The sequence below is a fragment of the Amphimedon queenslandica genome, unplaced genomic scaffold (assembly GCF_000090795.2).
Source record: "Amphimedon queenslandica unplaced genomic scaffold, v1.1 AMPQUscaffold_13323, whole genome shotgun sequence".
In the NCBI taxonomy this organism is placed as follows: domain Eukaryota; kingdom Metazoa; phylum Porifera; class Demospongiae; order Haplosclerida; family Niphatidae; genus Amphimedon; species Amphimedon queenslandica.
The window spans coordinates 87,424-110,220 of record NW_003546441.1 but is presented as its reverse complement, the minus strand read 5'-3'; the positions used below and the strand labels follow the sequence as shown (position 1 = coordinate 110,220).

The 22,797-nt window shown below is 35.1% G+C and overlaps 2 protein-coding genes across 2 annotated transcripts in view; both read left to right on the top strand.

Annotated features, from left to right (window-relative positions):
• The first annotated feature begins 10,212 nt into the window (after positions 1-10,212).
• LOC109583136 (histone-lysine N-methyltransferase EHMT1-like) lies at positions 10,213-11,434 on the top strand. Its single transcript, XM_019998345.1, has 2 exons — positions 10,213-11,031; positions 11,414-11,434. Exons 1-2 carry the CDS (start codon positions 10,213-10,215, stop codon positions 11,432-11,434), a joined length of 840 nt encoding a protein of 279 aa, XP_019853904.1.
• Positions 11,435-11,609: 175 nt separating this feature from the next.
• LOC100639448 (WASH complex subunit FAM21 homolog) overlaps positions 11,610-22,797 on the top strand; it is a 27,314-nt gene continuing 16,126 nt past the window's right edge. The window contains exons 1-30 of the mRNA XM_019998356.1: positions 11,610-12,720; positions 12,770-12,815; positions 13,232-13,327; positions 13,868-13,942; positions 14,142-14,201; positions 14,437-14,517; positions 14,565-14,831; positions 15,429-15,566; positions 15,677-15,757; positions 16,126-16,200; positions 16,446-16,526; positions 17,136-17,210; positions 17,432-17,569; positions 17,681-17,761; positions 17,883-17,954; positions 18,064-18,126; positions 18,314-18,388; positions 18,571-18,630; positions 19,018-19,098; positions 19,290-19,349; positions 19,597-19,677; positions 20,028-20,099; positions 20,322-20,459; positions 20,573-20,653; positions 21,003-21,077; positions 21,300-21,380; positions 21,589-21,654; positions 21,847-21,918; positions 22,153-22,233; positions 22,558-22,632. Coding sequence (XP_019853915.1) covers positions 11,623-12,720; positions 12,770-12,815; positions 13,232-13,327; positions 13,868-13,942; positions 14,142-14,201; positions 14,437-14,517; positions 14,565-14,831; positions 15,429-15,566; positions 15,677-15,757; positions 16,126-16,200; positions 16,446-16,526; positions 17,136-17,210; positions 17,432-17,569; positions 17,681-17,761; positions 17,883-17,954; positions 18,064-18,126; positions 18,314-18,388; positions 18,571-18,630; positions 19,018-19,098; positions 19,290-19,349; positions 19,597-19,677; positions 20,028-20,099; positions 20,322-20,459; positions 20,573-20,653; positions 21,003-21,077; positions 21,300-21,380; positions 21,589-21,654; positions 21,847-21,918; positions 22,153-22,233; positions 22,558-22,632 — 3,625 coding nt within the window. The 5' untranslated portion in view covers positions 11,610-11,622. The remainder of the gene's footprint in view (positions 12,721-12,769; positions 12,816-13,231; positions 13,328-13,867; positions 13,943-14,141; positions 14,202-14,436; positions 14,518-14,564; positions 14,832-15,428; positions 15,567-15,676; positions 15,758-16,125; positions 16,201-16,445; positions 16,527-17,135; positions 17,211-17,431; positions 17,570-17,680; positions 17,762-17,882; positions 17,955-18,063; positions 18,127-18,313; positions 18,389-18,570; positions 18,631-19,017; positions 19,099-19,289; positions 19,350-19,596; positions 19,678-20,027; positions 20,100-20,321; positions 20,460-20,572; positions 20,654-21,002; positions 21,078-21,299; positions 21,381-21,588; positions 21,655-21,846; positions 21,919-22,152; positions 22,234-22,557; positions 22,633-22,797) is intronic.

The window sequence follows — 22,797 nt, the reverse complement described above, 5'->3', positions numbered from 1 at the left end:
CAACCATACAAGAGATTAACAAGAGGCGCTCCAGCAGCGTCAAGAATCTCCAAAGGACAGGGAGTGCCGGGACAGTCAAGAAATACGCCACCCTCAACCCTCAGTTGAAAGGCAGCGAAGAGAATCTCTCCGGCTCTCTCCTGAGCTTCTTCGAGAAGAGAAGGAACAGCAGTAAAGCGCCAGAAGACCCCGAGGAGACCATGGCTAAGCTTGATGCACAGATCAATGCTATCCGCGGCAACCTTGTAGCCATGAGCTTGGAGAGAGAGAGCCTCACCGCCCGAGTGACTATGGTCCGCTCAAGACTTGACTCTATGAGCTCCAATGACAGCAGACGCGGATCAATGGATGTGATCCAAGAAACTGGACTGAGCACTAAGGAGACTTCCTCTCTCTCACTCTCTGAGGAATCATTCAAGAGAGACTCCGGATTTGTGTTTGATCCAGAGTTTGAGGCAGATAACAGAAAGATATCCATCCCAAACAATTTGACCTGCTCATCCTCCCTACCAAAGAAAGCAAGGAGCACGACTGCTCTTGACTTTATAAAGAATGACCTCTACAGCGATGAGGGAAAGAAACTTAAAGCAACTTCAGTCGATCGACTATCGTGTTTTTCTGATTCTGCACTACTGGGATTGGTCAGAGGTGCCAGGCACTATCACTGAATAAAAAATACTGTCAGAGAATTGATGATAGATATTGTATCAATGGAGAATGATATAGGAGCCAGCACTGAGGTCGACCTGAATCCTGATCAGAATCAAAAGAATGTCCCAGAGGATTATGACTTAATGCAGTTGTCAATTCACTCAAATTTTTATCATTATGTACTTTCGTTTGTTCAAACTTGTTTTAATGCACACTGTCACACTATACATATCTATATTATACATATAATTATTGTGTACATTTTGTAAATATTTTACAAGAAATAGCTATAATTTTTATAGCAATTGATGAATACTTAATTTGTTTATCAAACTGGCGAGCAGCACTGCAACAGTGCAACAGAGATTAGTGTTGTAGTACACACACCAACAACACCACAACCTTCCTGTGGGAAAACTACACATGCGCTCAGGCCCGTGTTTAAAATTAAATAAGATTCATACTGGGATGTGTCAAATTTAAACTGGCCCGTGTACACTACTGTTGATAAATGATAACTATACACAAAGGATATTCTACTAAATGGTGTCGTAGTATTAAAGATGACATAAAGTGGAAGGAAGAACTTCTACGGAATAAACAACTCTACATGTGTACGATGCTTTTGAACAGATGTAGGTAGAGGCAATTAAAATGTTTGATATACTTCTTGTGAAGTGTACCATATGAAGCTAAAGTTAATGACAATATGTAGATGCATGCACGCAATTGTAGCCAGAGGCAGAGAGAGTGTGTTTATATGTGTGGGGTAAAGAAGACACAACACATCACTAGCCATTACTGGTTGAATGGGTATATGTGTTCATACATGCTCATGAAATCAACTTCATTATTGATGTAATGATAGAGAGCAAAGCTACCTATTAGTAATAGGATAATGAGTAGGCTCCTCTACCCACTCATTCTCTCCCCCTTTACTCTACCCCTCTCTTCCTCCCTTTACCCCCCTCTTCATTATTCTCTCTCTCTCCCCCTATCATACGCTATGAATTAATTCAGCCATAATGTCACTGTGTGATATACTAATACTGTACATATCCACCATCCAGCTCCCTTTATCCCCCTCTTCATTATTATTCGCTCTCCCCTATTCTATATGCTGTGAATTAATTCAGTCATAATGTCAATGTATGATATACTAATACTGTAGGTGTTTGCCATTTGTTATGTAATAAACATTATTATCCCTCTCTTCCTCCCTTTATCCCCCTCTTCATTATTATTCTCTCTCCCCCTCTCATACGCTATGAATTAATTCAGTCATAATGTCATTGTGTGATATACATATACTAATACTGTACATATCCACCATATAATAAACATTATTATCCCTCTCTTCCTCCCTTTATCCCCCTCTTCATTATTATTCTCTCTCCCCCTATTCTATACGCTATGAATTAATTCAGTCATAATGTCATTGTGTGATATACATATACTAATACTGTACATATCCACCATATAATAAACATTATTATCCCTCTCTTCCTCCCTTTATCCCCCTCTTCATTATTATTCTCTCTCCCCCTATTCTATACGCTATGAATTAATTCAGCCATAATGTCACTGTGTGATATACTAATATACTGTAGGTGTTCGCCATTTGTTATGTAATAAACATTATAGAATACGGAATATTGTTTACCTTCGCTCCAAATGATTATGAAAACTACCTTACACATGTTTTTGTTATCACCTTTACATCAAAAAATAAATACGTCATCAGCTTAAAAACTTATATAATAATTATTAATTATTATATAATTATTTTTATGCTAATTATTATTATTGTGATGCACTTTGGTGGCCGTGGAGCTGTAGCATTATACGTCATCAGCTTAAAAACTTATTATCATAATTATTATTATCTATTATTAATATCAAGAGTATAGATACTTGTTAATATCTATTAGTGTTAATGTACATACATAGCATTCATAATATAATGTACATCTATTCCATAGTATTAGTGAGTGATTGATGTGTGACTGTTAAAAGGTTTCAGTCATCTCGTGTTCCTTTTAAAGTCTATCAGTAACTTGGTTACATGCTCTCTGTTACCAAGCAGCTGCCAAATCGACCAGAACAAATAGAAACAGTCAAAGACATAGAGGCAATCCAGTCAGGCATGCCCTGACCAGGGAGCGACAAGCCATAGTAAATAATTCACATTTTCATGAGATAAAAGAGTGAATTATCTCTCTTTTCCTTGGGTCTACCCCCTCTTTCTCAAGCCTCTATCACACTCGCACTTCTCTATCTCCTCTTTCTATACTCTTTTTCCCTCTCTCTCTTTTTAAAGAGATAGAGAGAAGTAGAAGAGAGAGAGAGAGGGGGAGGGAGGAAGGGAGGGAGAGTGGTGAAGGATAGTGAGGGAGAGTGAGATGTAATGTCACACATAATCGCATATACCCTTATTTATGGCAGCAAACTACCCTACCGAGTGAGGGAGGGAGAAGAGAGAGAGGGAGGGAGAGAGAGAGAGGGAGAGAGAGAGGGAGGGAGAGAGACAGAGAGGGAGGGAGAGAGAGAGAGGCTGTAATCAAGTTAATGTCATATATCTGTACACTGATACATTAATGTGATGTAATGTTTTCAATAAAATAATAATTATTAAGAATAGAATGTGAAATGTGAATCAGTGCAGACTGTTATTGACAAAAGAATTCAGCAAAATATTGGCATTTAGTATCAAGTACAGCAGACTGTGTAACAATGAGATGTATCAGATTAAATAAATCAGACAATACAGACAACAGTATGAATGTCACGTGTCAAACAGTAAACAAATAAACTAAAATTAATTTCATGCATTTTAAATTTTATATGTAAATAATTCACTATTCCTGTTCTAATACATGCATATGTTCTGCACCGACTCCTACAGCATAGCTATAGTGTAGTAGCTATTAGCTTTGTTATTATAATAATGAATTAGTAGTAATCGCTCGTTCCTGGAAATATGTAAAAGAATACTTCAGCCTCTTCCCACCTTCCTTAATAATTTAATATCTCTCCCTTCTCTATCACAGTTCAATAAACACAGGAATACATAGAGTGAGTGATACTACTACTATTCTACTACTAAATGTATTCCTGTGTGCTTTACATGCTTTGTATACATAGCTCTTCCTCTTCTCTATCTCTTATCAATTTACACATACACACATGCTGTACACAAGATACTTCAACAACCACAAACTGAAGTGAAAACTATCAACAAAGGATATGTGAATAGTACAGGGCCAATCCCTCAAAAACCACTAGCCTACAATAATTATAAAGGAACTGATAAAAACATGAGAAAATACATGTACAGTGTATGGTAATGGTATAGCCTCTATATGTTGGACACTTTGGGACAAGAATGTTTGTCTGTTATAAACAGAGGTGTCTTTTATGTGGAGGCTATTTTATACAGTAAAGAATGTAATTGGTGCACTAGGTGCTGTCTGTTAAATGGAGGTATACGCTATACCTGTATTGTTTATGTAATGGCAGTAATTATTGAATACATATTGCATGATGTTATAATTCCTTCTTATTAATTTATGTACATGTGTACATGGAATGAGCTGGCTAGAGTCAAATGTCTTCACATTACCTTATTTACATAATAAATGAGATGATGTCAGAATACGAGTCATTTGACATCATTGACCATCAATACTAATGTATTAAATCACACATGCACACAAAATGTGGAGGTTACTTACATACATGTAGATGGTCAACTTTAAATATTCACAAAAATCCTAATTCTCTCCTTGTAATTTTTGATAAAATTTGATTAATAATCGTATACTATATTACAGGGGTTTTGACTCAATTTTCGGGCAACTTTTAAAAATTTATAAAAAATCAAATTTTGGCAGAATCTGCCATTCAAAATTTATACACGACATAAGATATGTATCCACATCAAAAGATGAAATAAAAATAGAGAATTCTCTCCATGCTTATATTTGATGAAATTTGACCATTGACCGTGTACAACAATAGTACAAGGGACTTAAGCCCAATTTTGAGCAACTTTTAAAAATCAAAAAAATCCAATTCTTTCCGAATTTCTATCTGTTATACAATCTTGTGCATCTTACAAACTGTATCTGTGTTTTCTTTAGAGTCTCATACTTTGATAAACTAGCTATGCACTTAAATTGTTTCAGTTTCAGTATTAATTTTTTAGAAATAATTGGAGGCCCTGAATAATGCAGAGTGTCTTAGTCCTCTTGTTCTTATTATTATTACTGATTCAAGAGTTTGCTTCAAATGAGATATACATTTCATCCAATGGATCCAGTGTAGCTTCATGTGGTTCTATTCACTCTCCCTGCTTGTCTCTCTCTGATATCACTCAATGGGAGAATGATACAGCTGTCATTATAGAGGGAAGCATTGTATTGGACTGTGTCATTGAAATACACTCAATTCATAACTTGACTTTCACTTCTTCATCTGCTAGCAGTAATAAAAAGGAAGAGGCAGCAGTTATTAATTGTGTCTGTCCTTCATACAATTGTGGTCTGATTATTGAGGATTGTCAAGATGTGACCTTTAAAGAATTGAATGTATCTGGATGTTCAATGCAGCACCAAATGTCAGGGCATTGTTATCGTTCTGGTATCATAATGAATATAACTACTGATATGCTATTAAGCAATGTGTCTATTAGTAACAACATTGGTACTGGTTTATTATTAATCAATGCAGCTGGGAATATTACAATAGAAGAGTCGGTTTTTTCAAATAATTCAATACCTTACGCTCTGCAACAAAATGGCTTAAATGGTAAAGCAGTACATGGAGGGGCAGGTCTAGTGATACTGATATCAGCTTGTGAGATCACTGCTAAGAACTGCTCACATGTATCAGCATCAGGTAACTACAATATACTGGGCACACTTTTTCATAATAACACAGTTAACCTCTTTAAATTAAGCAGCAGAAACTGGTTGTTTAGTTATGGTGGTGGACTTGGTATTCTTTCAGTATGGAATGTTCAAGGGAACACTTTCAATATAGAAGGGACTAATTTTATTAACAACGCAGCATTTAATGGAGGAGGAATGGTGTGGCATTGTCAAAAATTCTGCTACAACAATAAAGTGAAACTTCATAGGTGCCTATTCACCAACAATTACCTTTCTATGCATGATGGTGGTGGAGCTGGAATGTCAACAGGGATTGCTCAATATCATGGTAACATGTCAGCTAACAACATTGTAACTGTTAATGAAACAAGTTTTGTTAACAACACTGGATATTATGCTAGTGGAGTTCTGGTATATTGTAATGCAAAGGAGGATGATAAATTTCTAAAATTTTACAATTATGTTCATTTTATTAAAAGCAGTTGGGAAAGTAATACTGGTACTGTTAGTCCAGCAGTTGAATTGCGTCCGAATTATAGGAGCTACTACTATAACACCTTTACTACTAAAACAACATTTGAACACTGTACATTCTCTAATAATACCATTGAGAGATACTATTATCCAACTGAAATGCCTTCATACACATTTAGAAAAGATGTCGGTGTTTTTGTTATCACGAAACTAACAGTTCACTTTAAAGGTAACAATACATTTTCTAACAACAAGGGCACAGCATTGTATATAGTATCTGGGTCTGCATTTTTTAAAAGAGGAGCTTTTACTGTGTTTGAAAATAATACAGGTACTACTGGAGGAGCTGTTAGATTAGTGGGATACTCTAACTTTGAGTATAATAATGACACAATGTTTGTATTTACTAATAATTCAGCAAGCTTTGTTGGTGGAGCTATTTCAGTTTCAAATACAAAATCATACATTTCACTATCATCTTATTCATGCTTTCTTCAGTATCACAATGATGATGACAAAGAATATTCTTATAATTATGAGACTAATGCAAGATTTTTATTCGAACATAACTGGTCTTCCACAGGAATAGCTAATTCAATATTTCTCGATACCATCAAATCATGTCAGTATTCTTGCGTGACTCAGTCAGGAGAAATTCCAAAACCAACAGAGCTTTTTATTAACCAGAGCTGTATTGGAATATTTGAATTTGACAATAGTAATAATACCATTGAGATTGCATCTGGGGGTTCGTTATTTAACATCAATCAATCTACACTTGTGTCAATTATACCTGGAAGAATGTATTCACTACCATTAACACTGTTAGATGATATGGATCAGAATGTGACAAATATAACTATATTTCAACCATCTTTATCAAATGGAAGTAACATCAAAGTATCACCTGGTTTTGAGTTTGTGGCTGACAATAAAATTCAAATGACTGGTAAACCAGGAGAAAGAAGTAACCTGACATTGATTGTATCTGGTTTCCAAAATATTGGAGCTAGTATTAGTATAGAACTAGCATCATGTCCACCTGGTTACATAATTGATGATGATTCCTCTAGTTGTGTGTGCTCAGCATCACAAAACAATAAGTCACTCACATATATTGGTATTGTTGGTTGTATAGAGAATAAAGGAGTAGCTATTAGTGGGTATTGGGTTGGCTACATCTTATCTAATGAAAATGAAAAGCCTAATCAAATGAACTTATACACTTGTAGCTGTCCATTTGGTTTTTGTCACTACTCCAATATCAAAGGAGGCAATGGCAAGATCAAGCAAGATTACAATTTAGCTAAAGTTGCTTCCAGAGATGAAATGGATAAAGCTGTTTGTACATTAAATAGGCATGGGACAATGTGTAGCCAATGTAAAGAAGGCTATTCTGTTTATTTTCATTCAAACACCAATAAATGTGGGGAAAATCATCATTGCTCAATTGGATTTGTCTTTTATCTTCTGAGTGAGATATTACCAATAACTGGCCTCTTCTTTATTATTGTATATTTTGATATTAGCCTAACAACAGGACTGGCTTATAATTTCTTCTTCATGGCACAGTTACTAGACACTATGGTAGTATCAGTCAATGGAGCAGTTGAGTTTAAACCTACAATCATACGTAGCATCTACACTGTACTCTACAGCACATTGAATCTTGAATTTTTCAATATTGATGAACTATCATTTTGTCTATGGAATGGAGCAGGCACATTGAATATGATAAGCATGAAATATGTATCTGTCATTTATGCAGTTTTACTTATTTTGGGATTTGTGTACATGTTCAGGTATTGTACATGTGGACTGAAGGGCAAACGATGCTGCAAAAATATTTTCAGTTACTCTATGGTTCAAGGCCTCACTGCTTTCCTAGTCATATCATACTTTCAATGCTCACGCATATCGTTTATGTTGCTCAGTAGGGAATCACCAAATGGAATTGGAGGAAGATTTTATAAAAATATTGTCTTCTGGAATGGATCATTGGAGTATTTCAGTCCTCAGCACCTCCAATATGCTTTACCAGCTATCATTTCACTGATCTTATTTGTAATTCCATTTCCACTGATACTCACATTTGATGGACTATTGTTAAAGGTCGAGAGTAAACTGGCCATTCGTTTTGCTTTCATTAGAAGGTTAATGCCATGGACTGCAATACATTATAAGCTGAAACCTCTTCTTGATTCATTCCAAGGACCTTTCAAAGATCAGTATCGTTTCTTTGCTGGTCTTTACTTCTTCTATCGTTTTCTTATACTTGCTCTACTTGTAATAGCCTCAAGTATTCACAAGTTTTACTTTTTTCTAGAGGTAGTGCTCATTATTTGCATGATGATACAAGCTATGGCTCAGCCTTTTCAGGAGAAGAGTCATAATGTCTGTGCTCTCCTTGTATTCACTAACATGGCACTGATTAATGCATTCACTATGCGTATATATTACCTTGTGTCAAATTATGGATACACAGCTGAGACAATTACCATGCAATGGATACAAATGGGGCTGATATATGTTCCACTAGTTGCTGCTGTTTTAAAAGTTTTTTGGAGTCGATGTTGTAAAATTCAGAGGTATTCTCCTGCTAACAATGATTATGAAGAACTGTTGTTCAATAGAAGTACTGACAATGCTGAGAGCCACTGAAGGTGAAAAAACTTTAAAATTATGCATTACTTTATCCTTGCTGTAGTACTTTTGCCATAATTTTTTGTCTTTTCAGTTTAGACCTGATTTTATCGTCTTATGCTTATATAACTAGACTAATACTAGCATAAAACAAAGCAATTAAATTTTTTAAGTTGTGTCAATATCCCTTAGCATTCATACCCATTTCCATTCATACACTAATAGTGCATAAATAAAATTGATTGTTACAATAACAACCATAAGTGTTGCTAGCAATGCTAAATGATTTAATAGTTTTAAAAGACAAATGTTTATAAGTGTGTGTTCAATAACAAATTAACAAAATGACAATTATAGCTAAACACAACAATGTAGCAAAATTTCAGCGATACAAGTAGCTACAAGTAATAACTTTGCAAGCTAGAATCATAGAATTGAAAGCCAATTAATATGACACAAATATTGTAATAATGTTAATAAATTATAATTCCTTCTTAATAATTTCAAGAGTAGATAATTTGTGTACATGGAACGAGCTGGCTAGAGTCAAATGTCTTCACATTACTGTAATGCAAAAAAAAGAACAGCCACGTTGCTGTTCGCCCAGGGTGGGTCCGCCAAAATTTTGTTAGTCTATACAAAATTTTGTTAGTCTATTTTGGTCCAGGCCCCTTCCGGTCCACATTTGAGACCATAATATCTATATAATAGTATAGTGCTGGGCGATAGTACGATAGTAATCACTATCGCGATATTAAATTGCCTTACTATCAAATACCACGTGTTATCTAATGCGCATGCCCAGTTGTATAAACATGTGGTCAGACAGTTTGTTGGCACTAAGATGGCTTCTTCTTCTACTCTAAAAAAGTTTTAAAAGACAGCTTTTGCCACTTACTGGATCAACTAGACAGTGTGGGGCTATTTTAGGTTATTGTTATGGTACTTCTGCAGCCATATACAGTTCAGTTGTTGCTTTTTCTGTCAGAAAATCTCTTAACCTCTTAACTTTATCATCTAAACAATTAGCTACATCTATACAACTTATTCTATTTTTATTATAATCACTATTAATTTGAGGTCAAGTACTTGAGTGAATATCGCGATAGTATTCACAATCGTGATAGTTTTGTAACTATCGATCGTGATAGTGATAGTAGTAACCTTAATTATGATAATTTGTATCGGTTACGTAGTCTATAATATCTGTTTGAGACCATGAGGCTCGAGCGCCCCTGCCTCAGTAATCCAAGTAATCGCCCCCAACTATTGTGTGCATGTGAGGCGCAGGCCGCCCTATTGTCTAACGTTAGCTGGGTTATTAATTCTTTACACTGTAAGCTTTTTTAAAATTTCAAATCATTTCCGACCTCCAAATCATTGTGGCCATATACTAAGACTACATCTAGTACATCGATATCATTGGCAGCCACCCCGCTGAGCTAACTGCTTGCTCCATTTCTTGGCCAGTCATTTTAGTTGAGTTTTTAGCTTCTGTTTGAGGGCCACGGTCCTGTCAGACTATAGAGCTATACACATATAGTCTTGCATGATGGACAAAGAACTCTGGGATGCTTTTATTTTGAAAAAAGATCACGAAGAAGCTGTTCGCTTACTACGTTTACAAGATCCTAATGTCCTTTACCAAAATGAGCCTGACCTGCTTCATCATTCTATAAGTAATGGCTGGTTAGATGTTACAAGAGATCTTATCAACAATTATCACTTTAATCCACATCAATATTATCGTCGTGAACCCTGTCTTTTTACTGCTGCTGAAGGTAATCACATTGATATAGTTGAATACCTTATTAAAGAGTGTGGCTGTAATCCAATGATGCCTGCTGCTGAGCATGGCAACGTTCCTGTTCTTCATGAAGTAGCTAGTCAAGGATTACTTGATGTTTTGAAGTGTATAGTCATGAACATTGATGGTCATATAATGGATAAACAATATCAGGATATTTATGGTCAGAGTGTTCTGTATCGTGCTGTTAAACACATAGATGTTCTAAAGTACCTCGTTAATCGTCACTGTTGCGATATAACAATTCGGGATGAGTATGGAAAAACACTTCTTCATCATGCTGTCGAACATATAGATGTCGTTAAATACCTCATTAAAGACTGCAACTGCAATGTGATGGTGACTGATAAAGATGGACAAACACCTCTTCATTATGCTGCCAGTAAGAGCCTTGTTGAAGTTATTGAATACTTATTGTCAACTGGTAATTGTGATCCTTTGGGTAGAGACAAATCGGGGTACACACCATTACAACTAGCTAAAGGGAGACAGAATAGTGATGCTGTCATTGCTATTTTCAAGAAGTTTGGCAACATCAAAATATCTCATCCAATTGATTCTTATGTTAACGTTCTCCTTGTGGGTAATCCTGGAGCTGGTAAAAGTACTCTTAGTCATGTCATCAAAGACACAGCTACTGGTTCTTTCGTTCTTGGTTCCTTTAGAAATGTTGTAGGGGTAGCGCCCTGTACTGCTGGCATCATTCCTTATAAACTACAGCATAGGACACTGGGTAACATCATTCTTCATGATTTTGCTGGTCATTCAGAATACTACTCCAGTCATAGTGCTGTCATTGAGAATTTGTTACGAGGCTCTGGTGGTGTGTTCCTGATAGTAGTCAATATAATGGAGAAGGAAGCAGTCAAACAGCTTAATCAGTGGCTAACAGTTGTGAGAAATGAAGCACATAAAGCTCTTAATCAATGCCATGTTATTGTAATAGTCAGTCATGTGGATGAGGTAAGTAATCCTTTTCAAAAGAGAAGAAAAGAAATAATACAGGAGATCATTGTAAGGGAAGAGTATGATAGCATCTTCTTAGATTGTCGTAAGTGTGGTGGGAGTGGTGTGGATTCCTTCTTTAATAAGTTGTCTAGTGCCTGTGAGTCCATTCGTAGTACAAGTGGAAGGAATTTGAGTCTTTATTGTCACATGATGTATGGTCTACTGGAGGAAAGGAAAGAGAATATACTGACCCTCTCTGACATCACATTACCATTTAAACACAGTGGTAATTATATTGTACCAGATGACAGAGATGAAATTGCCGAGCTTCTTGATTCATTGCACTCAACTGGTTTGATCAGTGTTCTTAAAAGTGAAGACAAGGTATGGGTTGTTGTGAATAAGGGCGTACTACTCACTAAGGTGGATGGGATTCTCTTTGCTCCAAAGACATTCAAAGAATACGTTGACGTTGCTAGCAATACTGGTATTGTTAGTGTATCTGGTCTGACTAGACTCTTCCCAAATTATGATCCTGACATGTTGATCTGTTTCCTGAAAAACATGCAACTCTGTCAAGAATTGGATCCATCTTTCCTGAAAATGACAAACTTAACAGCAGAAGATAGAGATGAGACAGGAGACAGTGCCTCAGAGACTCAAAGAAGAGAAGAAAGGTTATTGTTTTTTCCATGTCTTCTGTCTACTGATAGACCTAAGGAGATGACTAGTCAAGTATACCAGTTTGGTTGGTGTCTACATTGTACTAGAGAAAATGATTTCTTTCTTCCTCGATACTTTCATGTTCTGTCTTTACGTCTTGCTTTTAAGTTTTCATTTTCAAAAGGGAAGGAATTAGCTGAAAAATTGAATCGTGAATGCAAATTTTGGAGTAATGGTATTCACTGGTTTGACGGCTATGGTGTAAAAGTATTGGTAGAGATTGTGGATGAGAGCCAGTGTGTACTAGTAATGATGTCCTGTGAGAAAGGTGACAGTAAAAATATGGTGTCTTTAAGGAAAAATGTAATACGAGAAGTAATGAATGTTTATAAGGAATCCTGTCCCAGTTTAAAAGTTGAAGAGTTGATTATTGATCCTGAAGAACTAGCCTATCCTGTGAACAGACTAAGAAAAAAAACCGTTTATGGTGTTTTTAATTTACTTTCAGCAATTATTAGTAAAAAACGACGATACCTCGTATGCGATAAAAGGCAAAAGAAATTGAAGGAGATCTTACCTGATGAGTCGTTAATACTTGCAGATATTAGTGAATTGTCATTATTAGGAGGACGTGATATTAAAGTATGTGATTACAAACATTATTGAATGTAACTGCATGATATTTCTGTAGGAAGTGTTAGGAGACTCTTATATCAACCAAGATCATAATCAACAAGGTATGTATAATTTGACCTTTTTTGATTCTCAAAAAATTGACAACATATGCTGCATACTGGTACTTTGTCAAATTTTATCAAACATGGCAAAAACAAATATTATAATTTCTATACATTATGCATGTTCATATGTTGTGTAGAAAGTTTGAGCTGATTTAAATCAAAATTGAATCTTAAAGAATTTTAATAGTTATTTTGCTAAAGAAACAAAGGCCAGAGGCTATAGCCTTCATTGGTCTTTGGTCAAATTTCTTCAAAAATGACTCTGAGAGGATTTTGTGTAAATGTTGTGTAGAAAGTTTGTTGTTAATTTTGGTTGGTGGGTAGATGAGAGTTTATTTGCAGTAGAGATACTAAGACACATTACTGTACACAATTGAAGTAGACATTTACATGTATATGTTATATATATATAGAGCAAACTGAAACAAATCAAAAGGATGAATCAGCTACCAATCACTCTTCCACACAGACCACACAGACCAGTGAGTCCAATGATGATCAACAGAAAGGTATAAGCACTCACTGTCACTAGTACGTTTCATATTATTTACATGACTGTATCAGCAATTATCCTTATAAAAATAGTTAGAATGCATGTACTGTACATTTTGTGCATACAGAAAGACCACATCCTGCTTAGTAGGCTCACCCCAATAATTGTAGAGTATCAATGATAATACAGGGGCGTAGCCAGGGGGGGGCAAGGGGGGCAATTGCCCCCCTTTTTTTTAAAACTCAAAATTTAAAAATAATCAAATAATAAGCTGCTTTTGGAAAGAAAAGCTGTTCTACAACTTACATATGAAAGGAAAAGGCCAAAGCAGTCTTTCTATGATGCCATTATAAGGCTGAAAAGGTATTCAACGTTGCCTATGATCGGTCTAGAAGTCCGCCATGTTGAAAAATAGGTGTGACCACGCCTTAAAAGGGCGTGGTTTTTGCAAAATTTCGCGGCGCGCTTCGCGCGCCGCACAGCTTGCCCCCTCCTTCCAAAAATCCTGGCTACGCCACTGTAATAGGTGACTGTTTTTATGTTTATACTTATACAGAGCCAACAACTCCAAAGGACAAAAATTACCCACTGACTCAGATCACCAGTGAGTCCAATGATGATGAACATAAAGGTATAAGTACTCACTGTCACTAGTTTCACATTATTCATGCATTTATATTACAGTTATGTTGAGTTATGATCAGCAATTAATCTTAAAAGAATACCTTAGAATGCCCATTCATCATACTTTCATGTACAATACATGTACATGCAAACAAACACACATGCTTCTTAGTATATGAATAATAATTAGTGACTGTTTCATACAGAACCAACAACTCCAAAGGACAAAAATCAAACCAGTGAGTCCAATGATGATGAACAAAAAGGTATAAGCACTCACTGTCACTAATTTCATATTACATGTATGTGTATGCGTATGTATGTGATAGTGTGAGCTTAATGTACACTCACTTTACCTAGCAAAATTACTATTGTCTAGCTTGTACATATTCTTTCACATGAGTGATTTTTTGCAGTTTAGTGATAGTAAAAAATTCCAATACACTGTACATGTATTATACATGCAAGTGGATGTTGTTTCATATTATATACTTAATATAGAGCCAACAATTCAAGAGGTCAAACCAACTACAATTGATTCCCCCACACAGATCAGTGAGTCCAATGATGATCAACAAAAAGGTATGAGTAAACACTAAATTTTCCTAGTTTTATTAATTTATTTATAGTTATATTGACAATCGACGATCTAGTAGAGATATTACGAGTGTTAAAAAGTGGTCACTTTCAAACTACAAACTGGTCAGATCTTGGTCTCTACTTGGGTCTAACTCATGATGAACTGGATGTTATTGAGGCTGACTATCCACAAAACGCTAAGCGATGTCTCAGAGAATGTTTAGCAAAATGGCTTAAAACAGATTTTAAAGCAACATGGGACAATCTAGTTCATGCTCTTATTGAAGCAGGAGAGGCATCAGCTGCTGCTTATATAAGTGAGATAGTTATTTAAGAAATAGGATGGGTCATTCCTATAGTCAAACCATAGACATTTGTTAGACTTGGTCATTTGTTTTTCGTATGCCAATAATATTTTGTTATTCACATGTATTGAAGCATGCTATATATACCATTTAGGGGTTTTATTTTGATATAAATTTCACGAATTTTTTCAGATTTGCCATTTGTTGGTATAAATTTTTTGAAATTATACCTTCTGCAGCCATTTTTTCTAGTGTGCCTCACCTCTTTGTGGAATTTAATTTTGCAAATTTAATGAAAATGCGAAATTAGCAAAATTTATTTCCAGTGAAATATAACCTCTACACGGTACATACAGCTAGAAAAAAATTAGTTGAAGACTAATATTGTTCCTTTTAAATTTATGTACACCATACTAGTAGACTGCAATATTATGCTTTATGTATGGTTATATAACATACTAATTCGTTGCATGGTTGGTCTAAGCGATGAACTGGTTGGTTCATTTGTTGAGGTGGTTGTCCTAACCACCACCAACCACCTGGCCTACGCAAAGCTGGGCAAGGCCAATGCAGCATTATGCTGAAATTATTATTCTTTTTTTTATTCAGCCTCAGGTGCTGCTGGTGTTAAGACCAATAGTCAGTTCCCTATAGTACCTGATCATTCTGATGATAAAACCACCAATGAGAGTGGGAACTACACTGATATGAATTATCCTGAATCAGAGATGCCACAGAAAATTGAAGGTAAAATGTGTGTTTGGGATTATTTAATAAAAAACAATAAAAATACCAATACACTATACATGTATTATACATGCAAGTGGATGTTGTTTCATATTATATACTTAATATAGAGCCAGGAATTCAAGAGGTTAAACCAACTACAATTGATTCCCCCACACAGATCAGTGAGTCCAATGATGATCAACAGAAAGGTATAAGCAACTGTCACAGTCACATACCGTATACCGGTTTATTTTTGTAGTAGAAAATTTTTGTGAATCTTGCATTTCTAAGATTTTGCAGAATTAATTTTTGTGTATAGCTTATGGCAGACTGCATCACATGGCAATGGAAATGCAGAATTTTGTGGTGCAAAAATTTTGTGGCGGAGCAAGAAACCAGAAAATTTGCAAAAATATTTCACTATGAAAATAAACCGGTATACGGTATTACATGACTATATCAGCAATTAACCTTATAAAATAGTTAGAATACATTTATTCTGCTTAGTAGGCTCACCCCAATAATTGTAGAGTATGAATGATAATAGGTGACTGTTATTATGTCTATACTTATACAGAGCCAACAACTCCAAAGGACAAAACTGACCTACCAACTCAGACCACCAGTGAGTCCAATGATGATGAACATAAAGGTATAAGCACTCATTGTCACTAGTTTCATATTACATGTATGTGTATGTGTATGTATGTGATAGTGTGAGCTTAATGTACACTCACTTCACCTAGCAAAATTACAATTGTCTAGCTCATTGTAATATACATATTATTTCACATATGAGTGGGTTTTTGCAGTTTAGTGATAGTAAAAAATGCCAATATAATATACATGTATTATACATGCAAGTGGATGTTGTTTCATATTATATATTTAATATAGAGCCAGGAATTCAAGATGTCAAGCAAACTACAAATGATTCCCCCACACAGACCAGTGAGTCCAATGATGATCAACAGAAAGGTACATTGTATAAGCAGTCACTATCAGTATAATCAAGAGTAATCTCAGCTGCTGCAAGTGTGTGGATTTCTAGGAAGTCATGTTCTGGATGCTTCTGTATATTATAAATGATAAATGTTGTTATAACAACACATCTGTATAAACATTGATTGAAAACTACTGAAGTATAATTTTTTTATATGCTGAACATGACTTCCTAGAAATCCACACACTTGCAGCAGGCCTCAATAGGGCCGTTGGATACTCCCTTTAAGTATTATTTACTCTTGGTATAATACATGTAGTTTCACATTATTTACATGTATGTACAGCTATTTACAAACTGCCAAGTAGGTGGTAATGTGACCACAGTCACCACACAATGTAAGACACACCTCAATTTAGACAGTCCCCTTTGAAGTTCATAGATTGGTTTATGAATTGGTTTGCAAGATCTGTGCAATTTGCTGTACTTGCAATAGTACAATGACTATCAGCAATTACAACCTTATTTAAATACTTAGAATACATCATGCATACATGTACATGTACAAACAGAAAGATACTCATCCTGCTGAATTGTGGAGTATCAATAATATTATGACTGTTTTTATGTCTATACTTATACAGAGCCAACAAGTCCAAAGGACAAAAATTACCCACTGACTCAGACCACCAGTGAGTCCAATGATGATGAACAGAAAGGTATAAGCACTCACTGTCACTAGTTTCATATTACATGTATGTGTATGTGATAGTGTGTGCTTAACATACACTCACTTCACCTAGCAAATTACAATTGTCTAGCTCGTTGTACATCTAGCTTGTTGTACAGACAGACAACAGTAGTACCTAGTCCTCGCCTATGCAAAGCTGGGCGAGGCCAATGAAGTATTATTTTGACATTATCATTCTTTTTTATTCAGCCTCAGGTGCTGCTGGTATTGAGACCAATAGTCAGTTTCCTATAGTGCCTGATCATTCTGATGACGAAACCACCAATGAGAGTGGGAACAACACTGATATGAATTATCCTGAATCAGAGAAGCCACAGAAAATTGAAGGTAAAATGTGTGTTTGGGATTATTTAATAAAAAACAATAAAAAATGCCAATACACTATGCATGTATTATACATGCAAGTGGATGTTGTTTCATATTATAAACTTAATATAGAGCCAGGAATTCAAGAGGTCAAACCAACTACAAATGATTCCCCCTCACAGATCAGTGAGTCCAATGATGATCAACAGAAAGGTACATTATAGTCAGGCTCTACCCACTAGTACTGTACATGTACTAACAGAAAGATACTCATCCTGCTGAATTGTAGAGTATCAATAATATTATGACTGATTTCATGTTTATACTTATACAGAGCCAACAATTCCAGAAGACAAAAATCACTCAGCCACTGAGATCAGTGAGTCCAATGATGATCAACAGAAAGGTATAAGCACTCACTGTCACTAGTTTCACATATCAGCAATTAACCTTATAAAAATAGCATGTCCAGCAATTGCAATTTTAGTGACTGTTTTATGTCTATACTTATACAGAGCCAACAACCCCAGAAGACTCGTCCACACAGATCAGTGAGTTCAATGATGATCAACAAAAAGGTATAGGCACTCACTGTTACTAGTTTCATATATTTACATGACTATATCAGCAATTAACCTTATAAAAATAGTTAGAATACATGTACTGTACATGTATATGTACATGCATCCTGCTTATAGGCTCACCCTAATAATTGTAGAGTATGAATGATAATAGGTGACTGTTATTATGTTTATACTTATACAGAGCCAACAACTCCAAGGGACAAAACTTACCCACCAACTCAGACCACCAGTGAGTCCAATGATGATGAACATAAAGGTATAAGCACTCACTGTCACTAGTTTCACATTATTCATGCATTTATAATACATGTAGTTATGTTCACTATAATCAGCAATTAATTTTATAAAAAGAATGCCCATTAATCATACATTCATGTACATGCAGGCAGACACACATGTTTTGTATATGAATGATAATTAATGATCGTTTTCATACAGAGCCAACAACTCCAAAGGACAAAAATCAAACCAGTGAGTCCAATGATGATGAACAAAAAGGTATAGGCACTCACTACATAGTTTAATATTGCATGTACCGGTATGTGTATGAGATAGTGTGTGCTTAACGTACAGTTTGGATGTGTTAATGAAAGGAGGGTATGCTATGTTGTGTTTGTATTCTGCAGCCATTATTAATCTATTGTTCTACATTGTTTTGAATGACCTGGTTGACAGAGCTTGACATACTTTCATAATAAATTATGTAAAAATCAACAGTAGAAACTTTACCTAGCAAAATTACAATTGTCTAACTCATTGTGCATGTACATATTCTTTCACAAATGAGTTGGTTTTTACAGTTTAATGATAGTAGAAAATACCAATACACTGTACATGTATTATATATGCAAGTGGATGTTGTCTCATATTATATATTTAATATAGAGCCAGGAATTCAAGAGGTCAAACCAACTACAAACGATTCCCCCACACAGATCAGTGAGTCCAATGATGATCAACAAAAAGGTATAAGCACTCACTGTCACTTGTTTCACATTATTCATGCATTTATAATACATGTAGTTATATTAAGTTATGATCAGCAATTAATCTTATAAAAATATTCAGAATGCCCATAAATCATATATTCATGTCATGAAGACAGACACACATGCTGCTTTGTATATGAATAATAATTAGTGACCGTTTTCATACAGAACCAATAACTGCAATGGACAAAAATCAAACCAGTGAGTCCGATGATGATGAACAAAGAGGTATAAGCACTCACTGTCACTAGTTTCATATTACATGTATGTGTATGTGATAGTTAATAGTGTGTGCTTAGCATACACTCATTTCACCTAGCAAAATTACAATTGTCTAGCTTGTAATGTACATATGTACATATCCTTTCCCATATGAGTGGGTTTTTGCAATTTAGGGACAATAAAAAATACCAATAGATTATACATGTATTATACTTGCAAGTGGATGTTGTTTCATATTATATACTTAATATAGAGCCAGGAATTCAAGAGGTCAAACCAACTACAATTGATTCCCCCACACAGATCAGTGAGTCCAATGATGATCAACAGAAAGGTACATTGTATAAGCAGTCACTATCAGTATGATACATGTAGCTTGACATTATTTACATGTATGTACAGCTATTTGCAAACTGCCAAGTAGGTGGTAATGTGACCACACAATGTAAGACACACCTCAATTTAGATAGTCCCCTTTGAAGTTCATATAGTGGTTTATGAATTGGTTTGCAATGTCTGTGCAATTTGCTGTACTCAATGACTATCAGCAATTACAACCTTATTATTCAAATACTTAGAATACATCATGCATACATGTACATGTACAAACAGAAAGATACTCATCCTGCTAAATTGTGGAGTATCAATAATATTATGACTGTTTTCATGTTTATACTTATACAGAGCCAACAACTCCAAAGGACAAAAATTACTCACCAACTGAAACCAGTGAGTCCAATGATGATCAACAGAAAGGTATAAGCACTCACTGTCACTAGTTTCATATTACATGTATGTGTATGTGATAGTGTGTGCTTAATGTACACTCATTTCACCTAGCAAAATTACAATTGTCTAGCTTGTTGTACATCTAGTTTGTTGTACAGACAGACAACAGTAGTATCTAGTCCTTGCCTACGCAAAGCTGGGCGAGGCCAATAAAGTATTATGTTGAAATTATCATTCTTTATTATTCAGCCTCAGATGCTGCTGGTATTGAGACCAATAGTCAGTTTCCTATAGTGCCTGATCATTCTGATGATAAAACCACCAATGAGAGTGGGAACAACACTGATACGAATTATCCTAAATCAGAAATGCCACAGAAAATTGAAGGTAAAATGTGTGTTTGTGATTATTATTTTAATAAAAATAAATAAAAATACCAGTACATATACATGTATTATACATGCAAGTGAATGTTGTTTCATATTATATACTTAATATAGAGCCAGGAATTCAAGAGGTCAAACCAACTACAAATGATTCCCCCACACAGATCAGTGAGTCCAATGATAATCAACAGAAAGGTATAAGCAACTGTCACAGTCACATACCGTATACCGGTTTATTTCCATGGTAGAAAATTTTCAGGAATCTTGCATTTCTAATTTCGTGTATAACTTATGGCAGACTGCATCACGTGGCAATGGAAATGCAGAATTTTGCGGTGAAAAAATTTTGTGATGGAGCACAAAACCGGAAAATTTGCAAAAATATTTCACTGTGAAAATAAACCGGTATACGGTATTTACACGACTATATCAGCAATTAACCTTATAAAAATAGCTAGAATACATTTATTCTGGTTAGTAGGCTCACCCCAATAATTGTAGAGTATGAATGATAATAGGTCATTTCATGCTTGTACTTATACAGGGCCAACAAATCCAGAGGACAAAAATTACCCTCCAACTCAGACCACCAGTGAGTCCAATGATGATGAACAAAAAGGTATAAGCACTCACTGTCACTAGTTTCATATTACATGTATGTGTATGTATATGTATGTGATAGTGTGTGCATGTACACTCACTTCACCTAGTAAAATTCCAACTCTCTAGCTCGTGGTAATGTACACATTCTTTTACTTTAGTGATAGTAAAAAATGCCAATATAATATACATGTATTATACATGCAAGTGGATATTGTTTCATATTATATATTTAATATAGAGCCAGGAATTCAAGAGGTCAAACCAACTACAAATGATTCCCCCACACAGATCAATGAGTCCAATGATGATCAACAGAAAGGTACATTGTATAAGCAGTCACTATCAGTATGATACATGTAGTTTCACATTATTTGCATGTACCAGTATGTACTTATAATAGTTATAATGACTATCAGCAATTAAAATACTTAGAATACCTATGCATCAGATAACAGAAAGATACTCATCTTACTGAATTGTGGAGTGTCAATAATATTATGACTGTTTTCATGTTTAAACTTATACAGAGCCAACAACTCCAGAAGACACATCCACACAAACCACCAGTGAGTCCAATGATGATCAACATGAAGGTATAAGCACTCACTGTCACTAGTTTCACATTATTCATGCATTTATAATACATGTAGTTATGTTCACTATAATCAGCAATCAATCTTATCAAAAGAATGCCCATTAATCATACATTTATGATTCATGTACATGTAGACGACAGGCACACATGCTCTGTATATGAATAATAATTAATGATTGTTTTCATACAGAGCCAGCAATTCCAAAGGACAAAACTTACCCACTGACTCAAACCAGTGAGTCCAATGATGATGAACAAAAAGGTATAGGCACTCACTACATAGTTTCATATTACATGTATATGTATGTATGTCATTAACATACACTCACTTCACCTAGCAAAATTACAATTGTCTAGCTTGTTCTACATATACATATTCTTTCACATGTACATGTGTATGAGTTGGTTTTTGCAGTTTAGTGATAGTAAAAAAGTCAATACACTATACATGTATTATACATGCAAGTGGATGTTGTTCATATTATACTTAATATAGAGCCAGGAATTCAAGAAGTAAAACCAACTACAAATGATTCCCCCACACAGACCAGTGAGTCCAATGATGATCATAAAAAAGGTATAAGCACTCACTGTCACTAGTACATTTCATATATTTACATAATTATATCAGCAATAAATTAGTTAGAATACATGTACTGTACATGTACATACCAGTGGGAAATTTTAGAGGGACTAAAATTTGGCAAATTGCTAAATTTTGGAGATTGGCGAATTTGGCAGATTTTTATTTTGGTGAATGGCTATCATAATGCCAATTTTACCAAATTTAGTTCCTTCCAAAATTTTCTGCTATACGGTACATCCTGTTTAGAAGGCTCACCCAATAATTGTAGAGTATGAATGATATTAGGTGACTGTTTTTATGTCTATACTTATACAGAGCCAACAACTCCAAAGGACAAAAATTACCCGCCAACTCAGACCACCAGTGAGTCCAATGATGATCAACATAAAGGTACATAGTATAAGCAGTCACTATCAGTATGATACATGTAGTGTCACATTATTTACATGTATGTACTTATAATAGTTGTAATGACTATCAGCAATTAAAATACTTTGAATACCAGTACCTATGCATCTTGCATGCATGCACTTAGTGACTAACAGAAAGATACTC